Raw genomic sequence first — 16,316 nt, forward strand, 5'->3', positions numbered from 1 at the left:
CGTGTGGTTGTCAAAGTCCGTAAAGCACACGTAAGCCGAAGCAGCAAACTAAATCAGTTCTTACCTACCTCAGAGACTTCCACCAGGGATATTGGCAGCTCCTTCCCAACAGCCTTTCTGAACTCCTCCCTCACCAACCAAAGCAATCACCCATTACCCGGTACCTGTATGCAGTCCCGGGAGACCCCTGGGCAAGGCGAGCCTGAAAAGCTTGACAGCCTCTGTCCCTTCCAGGTGGGTAGGTTTGACAGGTTCTCTGGTTGCTTCATCAAAATAAATGAGTTCTTGTTGATGGGAGTCATCCAACCCTGCCTAGTCTATGAAGGCCATTTTGATCAGGTTAAGGAGTTCCTCAAAGTGCTCCTTCCTCCACCTGACAAAGTCCACAGTCAGGGTCAGTAGTTCACCAAGCCAGAGTCACTTAAATCTCTGTGAGTCCTTTTCAATGGCCTCACTACAACTCCCATACCAACCAAAGCTATTGCTTATTTAAGTCACTGATATGGGATTGACATTTATAGTCCTCATAGTTAAATACAACATAACAACATAAGTTAAAACAACATCTGAGCAGGCTAAATGTTAAATTGGTTGTCAGGTCCAGTGGGGACATGATGAGACCATAAGTGAAGTCTTCTATTTCTAATGCCTTTTAAAAAAAACTTGTATAAAAATAAAACACCCATCAGTTCATGTAAACCCGATTTGTCATATTCAATGTTGGAAATATATGTTTCATAAATGTTTTTTTTACAGCACCCCCATCCCGTTACAATATTATGCTAACACTGTTTAATAAAGGGTCAATCAGCAGCTTATCATGGATGAGCCTGCTGTGTAATTTAATTTGTAACCTCCTTGGTCAAAGATACAAGGTATTTCTACATACAAAGGTGGAAAAACACGAGGCTAAATAAAGTTTAAAAAATGAAAAGGAAAAAAATTAGCAGTAAGTATTGGCAGATTCTTGAGACCTAATAGGACATAACGATATAGTGGTTAACACAAAGGTTTTGAATATGTATGATTCATATTACAAGATAAATAAAAACATAAAGAAACAGTTGGTCATTGGAGGCTTTCAGTCCATGGACTGGATTGAAAGTTTCTAAAACGACATCAGTGGTGCCGCGTTTAAATCCATCCATCACTCTGCGATGTATTACTTTCCTCTAGGATCATCAGCTAGACCAAAGTAGTTGCTTGACAGAAATAGCTTTAGAGTCCGATGAGGGACTTCCTGGTAAGACAGTGATTTCGCCAGAATAAATAATATACAATTTATCTGACCTCTCCTCTTTAAACTAACGCGGAATCTACTCACCGTTTTTCAACATAATTTCCTACTCTGTTATTAAACAGTCGTCAACGGAGAGAAGATTCATAAACGTTTCTCTTCATCAAAGTTAGCTAGGTTGCTAACGTCAGCCCCAGCTTTGCTCGAGCTATGTCCGCTTCGGCTGGATGCTCTCCGGTGGGGCAGAACTCGGGCCTCGGTCCCGGTGTCTCCATGTTTCGCTGGTTAGAAGTCTTGGAGAAAGAGTTTGACAAGGCCTTCGTAGATGTGGATCTGCTGCTCGGAGAAATAGACCCAGATCAAGTCGATATCACGTACGAGGGTCGGCAGAAGATGACTAGCCTAAGCTCCTGTTTTGCTCAGCTCTGTCACAAAACCCAGACGGTGTTCCAACTCAACCATAAACTGGAGGTTAGTAACTCACAACTGTGTGACGGTACATCTCAGCGGTCTTTGTCGATTTGAGACACTCATTTTCTTCTGGCATTGCTAAATGGTATGCTGCTTTGTATTCCGCTGGTAAAACGCTGCTCAATAGCAAAAATTTGTTCTGATCGAAGTTGGTTACCATAAATTATATGAGGTGTTTGGTGAAATCCGGGACAATCTGTAGACCTGAATATGATGAAGGTTACATTCAAAAACCAGATGGTTTGATGTGGCAGTAGATGCTGGAAGTTTCAGTGTCCTCGTCCTTTCATTATATAAAGGACAACAGGGCAAACTTTTTTGTTTCTTAACATGTCACCACTTATTTCAGAGGGCCACTGTGTTTCTGCAATTCACTTTCCCTTTGCTTCTTTTGAAATTATAGGTGTGTAAAACAGAAACTTTTAGATCCTACTGTAGTTTTTGAACTGGTTAAGCATGGGTTATATAAATTATGCAGTCACATAGCTAAAATCTGGAAATGATCAAGCAAAAGCCCTCAAGCTTGTTTTGTCAAAGCAACTGAACATGTCGCTGTATTTTCAGAATTATCAAGAGGCCCATCCCAGCTGATTTGAGCCTGACCTGTTTTAAGTGATAAAATGTCATCCCAATGAGTATGTTTGTGCGTTTTTCACCAAATAACACAACAATGGCCTGATTGGTAAACACTCACATTTTAGAGACAGGTGAACTACACACCCTGTTTTCACAAGGCTTATAACTGAATGCCTCTGATCTATCACAAGAATGTTACATCAAAACACTTAAAGTGCATGCATGGCATACACACATTTTTTTGGTTTGCGGTTACCAAGTGCAGCAAGACTCAGTGAAAAAGTGCTACAATTGTGTATAACATTGCAACATCTATTTACCCATCCATTTTCTTCTACTCATTCGGGGTCGGGCTTCGGGGGCAGCAGCCTAAGCAGAGAAAACCAGACTTCCCTCTCCCTGGCTACTTTATCCAGCTTTTCATGGGGGATCCTTTGGCGTTCCCTGGCCAATTGAGAGACATAGTCTCTCAAACATGTCCAGGCTCTTCCCTGAGTTGTCCTACCATTTGGGGGTGCCCTGAACAACTCCCCAGGGAGGCATCCTGGCCAGATACATGAGGCACCTCATCTGACTCCTCTCAATATGAAGGAGCAGCAGTTCTACTCTGAGCTCCTCCTGGATAGTGGAGCTTTTCACCCTATCTCGAAGGAAGAGCCCAGCCACCCTCTGGAGGAAACTCGTTTCGGCTGCCTGTACCTGTGCCGTCTCGTCCTTTCTGTCATCACCCAAAGCTCATGACCATAGGTGAGGGTAGGAATGTAGATCAACCAGTAAATTGAGAGCTTCGCCTTTTAGCTCAGCTCCATCTTCACCACGACGGACAGATGCAGAGTCCGCATCAGTGTAGATGCTGCACCAATCCCCCCTCACCAGTACAGCGTTAGGGTAAACACTGCTGAGGTATTCTGAGAGGTCTTCAGGTCATATTTTGTTAATGATAATTAATGCAAATGAGATGGATAAATGTTTAGTGTCTACACATATCACTGACCTCGGATGGATATGATATCATCGTTGTGTGTCAGACCTGGAACAGATGATTTTTTTTTATTTAACATGAACAAATTCACAAGAGAATTAAACCACAGAACTTGGCTTGATCAGGTACTATGACCCCCCCCCCCCCACACACACACACACACACACACAGCTGCAAGCGGTATTACACATCATCATTTTATGTTCATGAAGAAGAAGAAGAACTGATTTCCTATATGTAATATGTCAGAGGTAACTTAGCTAATTTGGAAGTATTGGGCTCTTGGTTCAGGGCTGATATATTTGGTGGTGTCATATCGTATCCTGCATACTCACTGATTCTACTCCTGCATTTTTTGCCAGTGTCAGAGGTTAGTGGGAGACCCTAGGCAGTGTCATTTGAACTGGTCTGTATTCCTACCCTCCAGGCTCAGCTGGTGGACCTGCGTTCTGAGCTGTCTGAGTCTAAAGCGGAGCGTGTGGCAGTAGAAAGGGAAGTCCATGACCAGTTACTGCAGCTTCATGCTCTTCAGCTGCAGCTCCATGCCAAGCAAGGTCAGGCTGTGGACTCTGATTCCATCAAAGATAGACTGGTAAGTAGCAGACGGAGATGGAACACCTTCTATGGTACTGACGATGTGGCTGAAAGAAATTTTCAGGTTCATGATCTGTCATTAGAGGTTCTACTGCACAGAACCAAGAAAGGATTTTATCACTAATACCAAGAAATAATTATATTTCACAATTCCTTAATTTAGAAAAACACTTTACATTTCTTGTCTTGTGTACTGTGAAACATGTATGTGCATGTTGTGAAGCATGTTTCTGCTCAGTTTGACACCTGGATCTGTCGTCCTGGGGAGGCTGGGAAGCTAAAATCTACATATTTGGAGGCAGCTACTGACATGTCTGTATGTCACACACAATGGGCAACAATAGCAAACATAAATGAAGCAATTTGCCTTCTTTAATCGAGCCAGCAGAACAGCTGTCCAACACTTGTCAGCACCAAACATGGGAACACAACCACTAAAACTGCTTCAGTCTCATTAAATCACTGCTCAGTTTCATGAATGACTGATATCATTGTACAAGAATGTGTCTAATATGGCCTGACTGACCAGTTGTTGTTTTGTTTTTTTTGTATGCTTCCACTTGAGAGGGAAGAGGAGGCAAAATATTAACGTCCCCACCACCCACCTCCCTACCCCCCAAAAAAACAATACCTGTGATTACTTTGTTTGACCAATCAACTGCTTTATTTTCTGCAGATCCTTTGATAAAAACAAGACGAAACAGCAATATTCCAGTTCACAATAGATACTATCATGAATGGAGAAATTGTGGGCATAAATGCAAGCTCCTCACTTTCTTTTTACAGCTATTTCTACATTACTTCATATTATCTGGCTTGGATAAATCAAACATTTTGATAATATGTGTTTGATAATTTTCACCTTGTTTTACTCCTGTACAAACAAGGTGTACTGCAGATATATAACTAAAATACAAGTTTTAAGAACTTATGGGAATTTATCTAGTGACCCAAATAGAGTCCGTGGGTCACTACCCTGTAATTTATGAAAGGGTTTTGTTTTTTTTTAACCCCTTAAGTCCACTCATTACAAAAGGTCTAAGGATACACAATGTTGAAACCAAGATGATCAAGTAGACGTCCTGGAACTTTGGCTTCTTACTCCTGCTTTCCCCTTGCCTCTTCTGCTTTCAGTGACTTTTTAATAGAAGTGCTGTACCATATATTGCATGTTAACTTACTCTCCATATCTGCTGCTTGAAATTTCTCTAATCTATGACCTCTTTCTTTTCTTCCTCTGCCACTAAAGCCTGCACCAACATTGGAAGAAATGGTAAGTGTGTGCGTGTGCATGTGTGTGTGTTTCACAGAATTAGTGAGTGGTTTGGGTTGATAAGTTGTGTGATACTTTACTTGAAATTGTGTGATTTGTGGCTCACAGGTGGGGGACCAGCAGGTAGTTCAGGGTCTTCCTCACAAGTGATAGCTTAGTAGAGCAGAAGATCAGTGGTTGGACTCATGCATTGCTGCAAGTATTAAACCCAACCATTGAACCTGACTTACTAGTCTTTTTATGGATTAATACAGTGGATGAGAATGTTCTTGATAACCTCCAAACTACACTGAATTGATGAAGAAACAAATCTGAAAAAAATCGTAATAAGAAAGCACTCAGCCAGAAAAAAGGACACGATGCAGAGTTAAGTAGTTTTGCCAAGCACTTGAGTCTGAAACCTGAGATTTTATGTAGTCTCCTGCTTCCTCTCTATAATCCAGATTTAACCATCCATTCATCCATTTTCTATACCACTTATCTGTCAAAGATTGCAGGGGGGGGGGGGGGGGGGGGGGGGGGCTGGAGCCTATCCCGGCTGACTTCAGGGGAGAGGCAGGGTTCACCCTGGACAGGTCACCAGTCCATCGCAGGACCAACACATAGAGACAAACAACCATTCACACTCACAGCCACTCCTACAGTCAATTTAGAGTATCAATCAGCCTCGTCCCCTCTTGATGTCTTTGGACTGTGGGAAGAAGCTGGAGTACCGGAGAGAACCCACACAGGAACAGGGAGAACATGGAGACTCACACAGAAAGATCCTGAGCCTGAGCCGGGACTCAAACCCGGAAACTTTTTGCTGTGAAGCACAGTGCTGACCGCTGCACCACCGTGCCGCCCCAGATTTAACTATTGATTATTATTATTATTATTATTATTACTATTATTATTATTATTATTATTATTATTATTGTTATTATTATTATTATTATTATTATAACTATACGATTATTTCCTTTTGTAGCAATTACTTCTATCTACTTGCTGAGCTGTTGATCCTGTTTTGTTTCAATGCATACTCAGTACTTGGTAGGGATAAAAACTATTCAATATTTTGTATGAACGTACACCCCTGATGACTGTGTGCGGTTAAAGATGTTTCTTGCACTAACCAATCCATAAAGATTAATCATTAACTTCCCTTAGAGATGAGTCATGACAAGCTGATAGTAAAGCTAGTGGTACATTTAATAGTTAGAGACTAAAATAGAGACTAAATATTGGAATGACACTGACTGGCACGGACAGAAACCTGACTGCAGATGGGCAGTAATGCTTCAATACAAAGCATTTAGTCAAATTAATTGAACGCCAGCTCTTGGTTTCATACCAGAACCCCTTCTACACAGTAAGGGCCCTCCAGAGGGCTGTCCCCAGTGTTTCCTCACACACGACAAGGCAAGGCAAGGCAAGGCAATTTTATTTGTATAGCCCGTTTTCACAAACAGTTTGTCTCAAAGGGCTTCACATGGCATCATAACAACATCCTCTGCCCTTAGACCCTCACATCGACTGAGGAAAAAATCCATAGAAAACCCTTTTAACAGGGAAAAATCTGAGAAACCTCAGGGTGAGCAATAGAGGAGGATCCCTCACCCAGGACGGACAGACGTGCAGTAGATGTTGTTACAGACAAGAAAACAGTTTACAATGCAGAATGTGAGAAACACGGAAATGTTAATAACAGCTGAAGAAGGAAGCTTCTGGTAGGGAGGCAGGGAGAGCAAGCCAGCTTGATGGGGGACTGGATGGCAGACTGGTTCATGGAAGGGGAGCGCAGGCCGGTGTAACAGTAGGGAATAAGGGGGGGGGGGGCGGGGTGATGCAGGCGGCGGTTGGGGCTCTGGTGGATCTGTGGAAACACAGAGAGACTGCGAGACACCAAGGCCAAACTGCAAAATGCAACAAGTAGTGGTAGTGACAGTTCCAAAAATGTGCAGGGAGGAGAGAGGGGGAGGGGAGAGGAGAGGAGAGGAGAGGAGAGGAGAGGAGAGGAGAGGAGGGAAGGGCTCCATGTAACCTGATGTGTCCCCCAGCAGTCTAAGCCTATAGCAGCATAGCTATCAATGGTTCAGCGCTACCTGAACCAGTCCTAACTGAAGGCTCTGTCATAAAGGAAAGTCTTAAGCCTGGACTTAAACGTAGTTAAAGTGTCTGCCTCTCTGACCCATGGAGAGAGCTGGTTCCACAGTAGAGGAGCCCGGTAACTAAAGGCTCTACCTCCCAGTCTGTTCTTATTGATACTGGGAATCACTAAAAGACCTGCATTCTGGGAGCGGAGTGCTCTGGTCGGACAGTAGGGACTAATGAGCTCTTTCAAATAGGATGGAGCTTTATCATTGAGAGCCTTATAAGTTAGCAGAAGGACTTTGAAGTTGATTCTAGATCCTACAGGAAGCCAGTGGAGAGAAGCTAAAGTGGGAGAGATGTGTTCTCTCTTCTTAACTCCCGTCAAAACCCTCGCTGCAGCGTTCTGGACCAGCTGGAGACTCTTTAGAGAGTATTTAGGACATCCTGACAGGAGAGAGTTGCAGTAGTCCAGCCGAGAAGTGATAAATGCATGCACCAGTTTCTCAGCATCACTCTGGGAAAGGATATTCCTAATCTTAGCGATACTTTGCAGATGGAAGAAGGCGGTCCTAGTCAGATGCTTTATGTGGGAGCTGAAGGAAAGGTCCTGGTCAAAAATGACCCCAAGGTTCCTTGCAGTTGTACTCGGAGTTAGGGTGATGCCATCTCGAGTAGAGATCCGATTCAAGAGTGTGTCCCTGTGGTGTTTAGGTCCAAAAATGATTACCTCAGTTTTATCTGAATTGAGCATTAAGAAGTTAGAAGACATCCAGGATTTAATGTCTTTCAGGCAGTCTTGCAGATTAGTAAGCTGGCTTGTGTCATCTGGCTCCATCGACAAGTAAAGTTGTGTGTCATCTGCATAACAGTGGAAGTTGATCGAGTGCTTCCGGATTATGTCACCTAATGGGAGCATGTAAAGAGTGAAGAGAATCAGTCCTAAAACTGAACCCTGTGGTACACCATATGTAACTCTGCTATACTCAGAATGGTCATTATTGACATTAACAAACTGAAACCTGTCAGATAAGTAGGACTTAAACCATTTTAGGGCAGTTCCTTTACACGGGGTCCCAAAAATGCCACACTTCAAGAACATGAGTCAACTACTCATTCTCTATGACATCTTGGTGAAATCTGTACCTGGATCAGGTCAGTCTTGATTCTGTAGTGTCTTTTATGTTACAGCTAATGCCTCCTTGCTCTAGTCATGTGCAGGCACCTGTTGAAAAAAAATGGCTGTGACACTGATTCTGACTGTTTAGACCAAAATCCTGCGCTTACTACAAACGTGACAAGATCAGCTGTAGTTAATTTAAGGATGCCTTTCATAGGAGTGGTCAGCAGATGCATAGGTAATGAGGTCAACGGCAAGCAAAACTTTTAGGGTTCCAAACAAGAAAAGAAACAGTTTTGATTCACATTTATTTTTTAATCACTAATTCATTTCTGAATGTTGATTGTTGCAATGTTTTGCACTCCAACACACGACAGAGATCTACTGACACAGACCTGGTAATATTATTGTGCATCTATTAGTACATTAATGAAATATGGCTGGTGTGACAGCCACCTCCACCGACTGCTTCAGTGTGAGACTGATATATTTATCTGTTGTTTTGTGGTATTTACATGAAATGTGCTTTTTTCAGGAACAAGAGCTTGAGGCCAGCAAGAAGGAAAAATTAGCGGAGGCCAGACTGGAGGCAGAAGTGAGACTACTTAAGAAGGAAAATGAGGCTCTTCGCAGGCACATGGCTGTTCTTCAGGCTGAAGTCTATGGAGCCAGACTGGCTGCCAAATATCTTGACAAGGAACTGGCTGGCAGGTAATGATTCTGGTCTTGTTAGAATTTTAGATGAAATGAAATTCAAATTTTATCATTATTATTATTATTATTATTATTATTATTATTATTGAAACAATATAATAACAAGCCATGGAATAATGTAGTCACTTCCAAAAAAAGATTCTCGTTAATAGTGAGCTCCCATTCCATGTTGATTTGTTGGAACCATTGTCAGAGATGTTTTTACAACTGTATGTGTTGATGAATATGCAGCACTAATAGTTTTTTTTAATGAAAAATGGTCACTAAATAAGAGAACAAGACCCAGCAGCACCTAAATACAAGAAATACCAAAGCTGCAAACACTCAAACACACCCACCTGCCCAAGTGTTTCAGAGTTGGCCTGAGGTAACCCTTCATATAAAAATTCAGAGTTGTGTTCGGCCACAGTACATCTCACCGTGGTTATCAGTTGGAATACATACCGGTCATCCCGGGTAGGTGGATGGGGCTGAGTTGTATTTCTTCCTGCCGTGTTGCCAAGTAAACAGGTTTCTTAGATGGGTTGTAACAGCAGTATATTTGTGTTTGTCTGCCAGGGTGCAGCAGATACAGTTACTGGGCCGTGACATGAAAGGACCTGCACATGACAAGCTGTGGAACCAACTGGAGGCAGAGATTCACCTCCATCGCCATAAGACTGTCATTCGAGCATGTAGGGGCCGTAATGATCCGAAGAAACCTCTTCCCTCACCTGTGGGGCACGTGAGTTGAAAAATGCAAATTGGAGGTTCTTGGTAAGCATTCACTGTGCTTCCAAAGTTGAATGTACTGTGGTTACAGGATCCAGACATGTTGAAGAAAACACAGGGAGTGGGCCCAATCAGAAAGGTGTCATTAGTCAAAGAAGATCACGAGGGCCTGGGAATCTCCATCACAGTAAGAAGACTTTTCTGTGAAAGAACCAGTGTGTCATTAATGTCCAATCGCCTAAAACTAATAACTGTTTGTTGCATCATATCTACATAGAGTTTGGGTCCTCTTCCATGAAGCCTACTGTGTTACGCCACCATGTTTCCTGTTTTCTACAGTTATACAGCCCAAAACCAACAAACCAAACACTTTGCACTTTTTACAGTTTTTTTTTTTTTAAACTTGGTCTTCTTGAACAGAACTTCCCTTTGGTGTGCAGACATTTTGGTTTAGCGAGTGACTGTCAGCAGACTGGTTGCTTGTAGTGACTGTAGGTGTTAAAGAGTGTACAGAACTTCAAAGTCCAACACTGTAGAGAAGCATTAAATCTTAAATTCAGTGGAACATGCTTGTCTCCCAGATACTGAAGCCAGCTGTGGGTGCCCAGGAACACTACAACATTCAACCCGCTATAAAAAGTCTATTTCTCATGTTAGTTAGACTAAAAGTGTTGTTTTTTTTTAAATACATATCAACATGTTAACTTGGCTAAAAACATATTAAGTCCAATTTCTCTAAATTGGACTAACACCTAGATAATGTGGTTGGAGGTCGCATGTTTACTTTCCGATGGCCCCTTGTTAACCTGGTGTCTGCTGTTGGAGTCTGACTGCCAGTAGTTGTAAGGGGTTTTACTATCAGCTACCGTTCCAGAGGCAGACATACTTTCTCATTCAAGTGCACTGGGACAACAACAGCTTTAAATCGAGTTAAATAGCCGGACCGAGCTTTGACTGCAGCTCAACTTTACTGTGCACAAACACGCTGTGATTTTCAGGTGGTTCCCATGCCAAATGTCCATGTTTCCCCTTTTTACTGACAACCTTTTGACAGTAAGCATGGATGCCCATGGACTTCATGCCCTGCTTGCACATATTTTTGAAGCGATGTTGACTTGATTGCTGTATGTTTGAAGAAAGTTTGTTTCACAGAGTTCTCTGGGGATCCTGCCATTCGCATGCAGTGGACATGAATTATTCACTGAAGACAGCACTGCTACAGCAGCATGTACAGGCTGGATTTCTGGGCTTCTTGAGAACCATTTTATTGGTCACATGGTCCTGACACTGGATGTTGAGTTGTTTTTTGCCCCCCCCCCCCCCCCCCCCCCATGCACACCCAACCATTGTTTAAAGGTCCAGAGAAAGGCTGTAAGACATTTTGCTGACTGAGGCATCTCAGTGTGTTGGTGTAGCTGTCTCCTCAGCTCTAAGTTTGAGTCTAGATTATTAACTTCAAGCTTGTGAAGTCTTAATAGTGCCCCCAGATGGTGATTGCCTCATTCCACCTTCACTGTTTTCAGTGAAACTGCACAAAACTTTTGTCTGAGTTGGTGATGGGTGTTAGAAATGATGCCAGGAGTGACTATCGCTCTGCACTTAAAACCTCAGCTTTGCTGCATTTTTTATGATCTATTATTGAGAGGAGTATTGTCCAAGCGGGTGGAGTTCACTATCTATTTGTGTTCTCTGCTCAGGGTGGTAAGGAGCATGGCGTTCCCATTCTAATCTCAGAGATCCATCCTGGTCAGCCTGCAGACAGATGTGGAGGTTTGCATGTTGGAGATGCCATTCTTGCTGTCAACAGTATCAATTTGCGAGATGCCAAACACAAGGAAGCTGTCACCATTCTGTCCCAACAGGTAGCCCGAGTGTGCACTCCCACATGCACACACTATGCAAATGCACACAAACACACACAGTTCTTTGTTCTCTTAATGTGCTAATTCTTGGTATCAGGGAGGACAGATAGAGTTTGAAGTGGTGTATGTGGCGCCCGAGGTGGACAGCGATGATGAGAATGTAGAGTACGAAGATGACAGTGGTCATCGCTACCGACTCTACCTGGATGAACTTGAGGACAACAATACAGCTCCACCCAGCAGCAACTCTGCATCACTGCAAGGTAAGATGTCAAAACTTGCAGCCAGTGATAGTTTCACAGCCACACCTACAGTCAATTTAGAGTCTCCAATTAGCCTCGTCCCCTCTTGATGTCTTTGGACTGTGGGAAGCTGGAGTACCAGAGAGAACCCACGCAGGCACAGGGAGAACATGCAGACTCCACACAGAGAGACCTGGTGCACGAGCCAGGGCTCAAACCCGGAACCTTCTGGCTGTGAGGCGACAGTGCTGACCACTGTACCACTGTGCTGCCAATTTTAAAAGTCAGATCATCAAAACAATCTGTTAGGACAGATGTAATAGCGGGTGGCTAGTTTTGGCCCACGGGCCACCAATTGCTGCCCGCTGATAGAGTAACGCTCCAATATTATCGACCATTGTTGCCTATATTCATATCTCAGATGAATTTAAACTTACCTCAGTATTTCAAATGGATCTTGAAAAATGATCCTGTTTGTTCCTCAGAAAAAGAAGTCAAAACATTTGTACGAAGTGCTTTTAATTTGAACCTGTAGTCCGAAACTAACAATTTGAAATAGCAGTAACTTAATACAGCATCGTTCAGTGTGCTACTAATTAACTCACTGACACACCCTGGATTTTGACTTCATAGTTGTTGAAGATGTATTATACCATCTATTTAGCATAGTGAAAAAAGATCAGGTAGAGATCCAAGTGACACAAATATGAGATTTGATAAGATGCATGAAATATATTAAGTAAGGGAAACAGGAGGAAATGAAAACTAATTCAGATTTTCCCACAGTATAAAACACAAGGTTAGTTTCAGATTGTTCACCATGTTATTGTACGTTGGATGTTCACAATTAGAGAAACTAGAATTTCCAAGCTAAGAAAGAACACGTGAGACCAGCATCTAGTCCACATTACAAGACAGCAGTAAAATAAATAAGTTGTTTTGAAAAATACACCTAGAAAGAAAATAAATAATTACAACTCTTGGCCTGTCACACCATCGAGAGAGGTACTACCCAACCTCAGCAAAACTCAGCAGTCACTCAAGAGTGTGTCCAGTAATACTGAACACACTTCCAAAACCAAAAATGCCTAATATTCTTGTACTGTGATTGAATTGGAGCAGTAGGAGTGAAAGAAAGGCTTCTTGTTCTCCCCTGTAAAGGAGAATTTGATGATGCAGTAATGCAGGTACACTTTGGTAAAAATGTTTCACCCCCATGAATCATACCTTCTTTTTTCCTGGATGTGGACCAACATCCTCCACCCGTACTAACCATCTAAATGTGTGTCCAGGTCTGGAGAAGATGTCACTGAACAATGGACCAGAGAACGGTGATACTGGGATCTCTAGAGAAACGCAATCAGAGGAAACTCCTTCAAAGCCTCCTGACACTGACTGCTCCACCTAGAGGCTTGGCCACAACATTACTATTGAGGGAGACTACAAAATATCCCTCTCCAAGTACTGAATCAAATCAATGAATGACAACCAGAAACTGTTTGTTTTCCCTTTTTTCTCTCTCTTGTTCTTGGGTATTGAGATTTGGGGGGGGGGGGGGGGGGGTTAACCTGGGAATGTGGCAGTGATTTAGACTGAAAGGACACGTGTTTGAGGAAACAGGGATGTACTCTAAGAAAAAGAGGAAGCCTTGCTGAACAATCAGGGTGTTTACATGCTCTCAAGTAACAAGGTTGTAATTGGTATCTTTCAGTAAACTGATTTGAAACCTGGTTCTCAGTAATCTGAGATTGGGATTATAGAAATCATATTTCTCCTCGTGACACGACTCTAGGAGAAGATCAATTTCTCTTGACTCACACACACTCAGGACCAGGTTTTGAGTTGGTTTCCTACATGTACCGCTGTGGGTAACTGAAGACTGGCGATTGAGTTTGTCTGGATGAAGAGGGAGTAAAACATGGAGTTATGTGTCCATCCAAAGACAACCCAGATTACACGAAATACACTAAATAGTCGGTAGTTGTTGAAATAAAGACACACTTGGTACTATTATTGCTGCATGCCTCCTGCTCTCACTGCGCTGATAGAAAGCCACTGCATGTTTATGCAAATTACTGCATTGCAGTTACCCACCCACTCTTGTCTATTTGAATAACCTGGTTACTTGAGTGACTAAAATCACACTGAATACCTGACTAAGATAGTTTGCCAAGATACAGTTGAGAAAGAAGGAGGTAGTATACTAGTTACTCGTGCCTTGACAAGTCAGTCAAGACTGTATCGTCCAGTGGGGACTCTGGGAGACGCAGGGAACATATCTTCAAAACAAAATGAAAGAAAATGTTAAAGATTGTTTTTAATAGAACACTCTGTCAAGATAGATCCTTCATGCTCATTCTGATGTGTTTGATACGAATGCCAAATTGAAAAAAATGAATGAAGTGAGACATGGTTATCACCAATGAGCTTTTCTGAAACACGTCAAACCTGATTTCACTACATGAATGGTAGATGTGTAGGGGAATAGCTGCTTCTGGCTCAGTAGGCATCTATTAAATGTAGTACATTTTTGACTTTTAATAACCCAAGTTTCTTATTAATGTGAATACTAACACTTGGTCTATTTGTTCTATCGTCTAATCCAGCTGATAAAACTAGTAGAGGTGTCTTACCCTTTAGCAACAGCAGCTGTAAAGAAAGTGCTAACTCCAGCTGCTTCCCACTCCAGCCGTGTCCTGCTTTGAAACAGCTTCAGAAAGCCCTACATTGACAGCTTTGAGCAAAACAACAATCAAGGATGTGCCATTTGTCCATTATAGGCTGAGGGGTTCTTTATCACCCCCTTCATTTTTTTTTGTTTGTTCTGGAGAGGTGTTACAGTAAAACAGGCATGTTACAGCATTTGATGCCTTGTTTTCTCTCCCAAGTCCTTGTGGACAGAGTAATTCTTTGTAGTATTTGTTATACGAGTGTATGACTTCAAAAGCTGGTCTAGTTCTTGTATCCTATTTATTAGGCTGTGAGTGTAGGGTAGATGTTCCAGTGACTCCTGTTATCCTGCCAAAGCTTTTTAAACTTGTTCTATCACTGACATCTTTTGGTATGTCACCATATGTTTAATATACAAGAGTTGGCACAATGATACATATACAATATAATACAATCATTCTCAATGGGGTCTATCTCAAATATGTGTATTGCTGTACATGGTTTAATTGTCACATCACATTCTATCGTATCATATTTTTGTCAGCGTAATGCAGTAAAGTACAAAAAAAACCTTTAACTATTGTAAACTGGCTTGAGAGTTGAATCAAGCCCTCTGCGTTTGTCATTACAGCTATTACCTTCCTGTGCTCTGGCCCAAAGGATGATAAATCAGTGGCACGTAGTAAACAAAGACTCCCTGAGCCTGTAGCATCCCCACACATTCTTTACTTTTTTTTTGTTTTGGTTTCCTGGGTGCAGGGTTTGTATCTCTTCACATGTATGATGTGCATCTTTACTGGTAATGTATTCAAGTTAAGCAGTTTATTTAGCCTTTAAATAAAGTTTGGTTCCAATTTGACCTGCTTGTTATACTTTCATCATCATCACAAAACCACCAAATCCGCTTCCCTGGCTTCTAGTTGTTTAAGCTGCTCGTGGAGGCCAAACAGCTTATTAAGACACTTTTGTCTTTGGTGCCCTTGGAAACTTCCAGAATTTAGCACAGAATTACCTAGCAACATTAAATTTAGATATAGTAGAAGATATGATTTCTTAAGATCCAACAGGGAGTTTTACAAAGTTTTTAGATCAAGTACACGTGAGCCTGGAACATAAGTGATTTTTGAAGTCATTTGAGAGTCAGACTTTTTGGGCTAATTATACTACAAAGATGCTTGACTGTGCATTTTCAGAAAGTAACTTTCAAGGTGCTTGATAGCAACGTCAAAATTATGTCAGTCAGGTAAGGCGTGGTGACTGTTAAGATTTCAAGTGATCAGCACCGTTGTCATTATGGCGTTAAAATATAGCACGGAGTGATCTGAGTGAAGGTAGTCGAACCCATGGAGATCAGGGTCATAATGCGCTGTGGAATCGTTCACAACTTTACTAAAAGCAACAAATTATCGGTCAAACAAAGATTGAGCAATGGCTTTTTGCCTTGATCTGTAAACCAAGGTGTTATTTAGAGAGGCAACTTCAATTTCAGTGCTCTATAGGCTGCAGATAGGACAGAGAGGTAATGTTAGCTCAAGATAATCACCTCAAGGGGGCAATAGATGACTCATCTTGCTTTCCCAGTCCAGGGGGACTGAAGCTGACCCCAGCTGTCATCAGGCAAGAGGCAGGGAACTAGCTGCCAGTCTATCACAGGGAAAGACAACTGTTCCTACTTCAAATCACTCCCACAGGCAATTTAAATTCTCCAGTTAACCTGACTGGCATGTTTTTGGGGTGAGAGAGAGCCAGGGAGAGAACCCACGGAGGCATGGGGGAGGGCATGCAATAGAA

At 42.2% G+C, this 16,316-nt stretch overlaps 1 protein-coding gene across 2 annotated transcripts; it reads left to right on the forward strand.

Moving 5' to 3' along the window:
- The first annotated feature begins 1,196 nt into the window (after positions 1–1,196).
- Positions 1,197–13,399, forward strand: gopc (golgi-associated PDZ and coiled-coil motif containing). Of its 2 annotated transcripts, XM_086190149.1 has the most exons (9): positions 1,197–1,708; positions 3,694–3,858; positions 5,110–5,133; positions 8,862–9,037; positions 9,599–9,764; positions 9,843–9,938; positions 11,449–11,613; positions 11,711–11,876; positions 13,148–13,399. In XM_086190149.1, exons 1-9 carry the CDS (start codon positions 1,448–1,450, stop codon positions 13,261–13,263), a joined length of 1,335 nt encoding a protein of 444 aa, XP_086046275.1. In that variant the 5' UTR covers positions 1,197–1,447; the 3' UTR covers positions 13,264–13,399. The 2 variants fall into 2 exon arrangements, with proteins under 2 accessions (XP_086046275.1, XP_086046276.1); XM_086190150.1 differs by lacking the exon at positions 5,110–5,133.
- The last annotated feature ends 2,917 nt before the right edge of the window (positions 13,400–16,316 follow it).

The sequence above is a fragment of the Aulostomus chinensis genome, chromosome 20 (assembly GCF_037954235.1).
Source record: "Aulostomus chinensis isolate RoL2024-O1b breed Wild chromosome 20, RoL_Achi_v1.0, whole genome shotgun sequence".
NCBI lineage: Eukaryota > Metazoa > Chordata > Actinopteri > Syngnathiformes > Aulostomidae > Aulostomus > Aulostomus chinensis.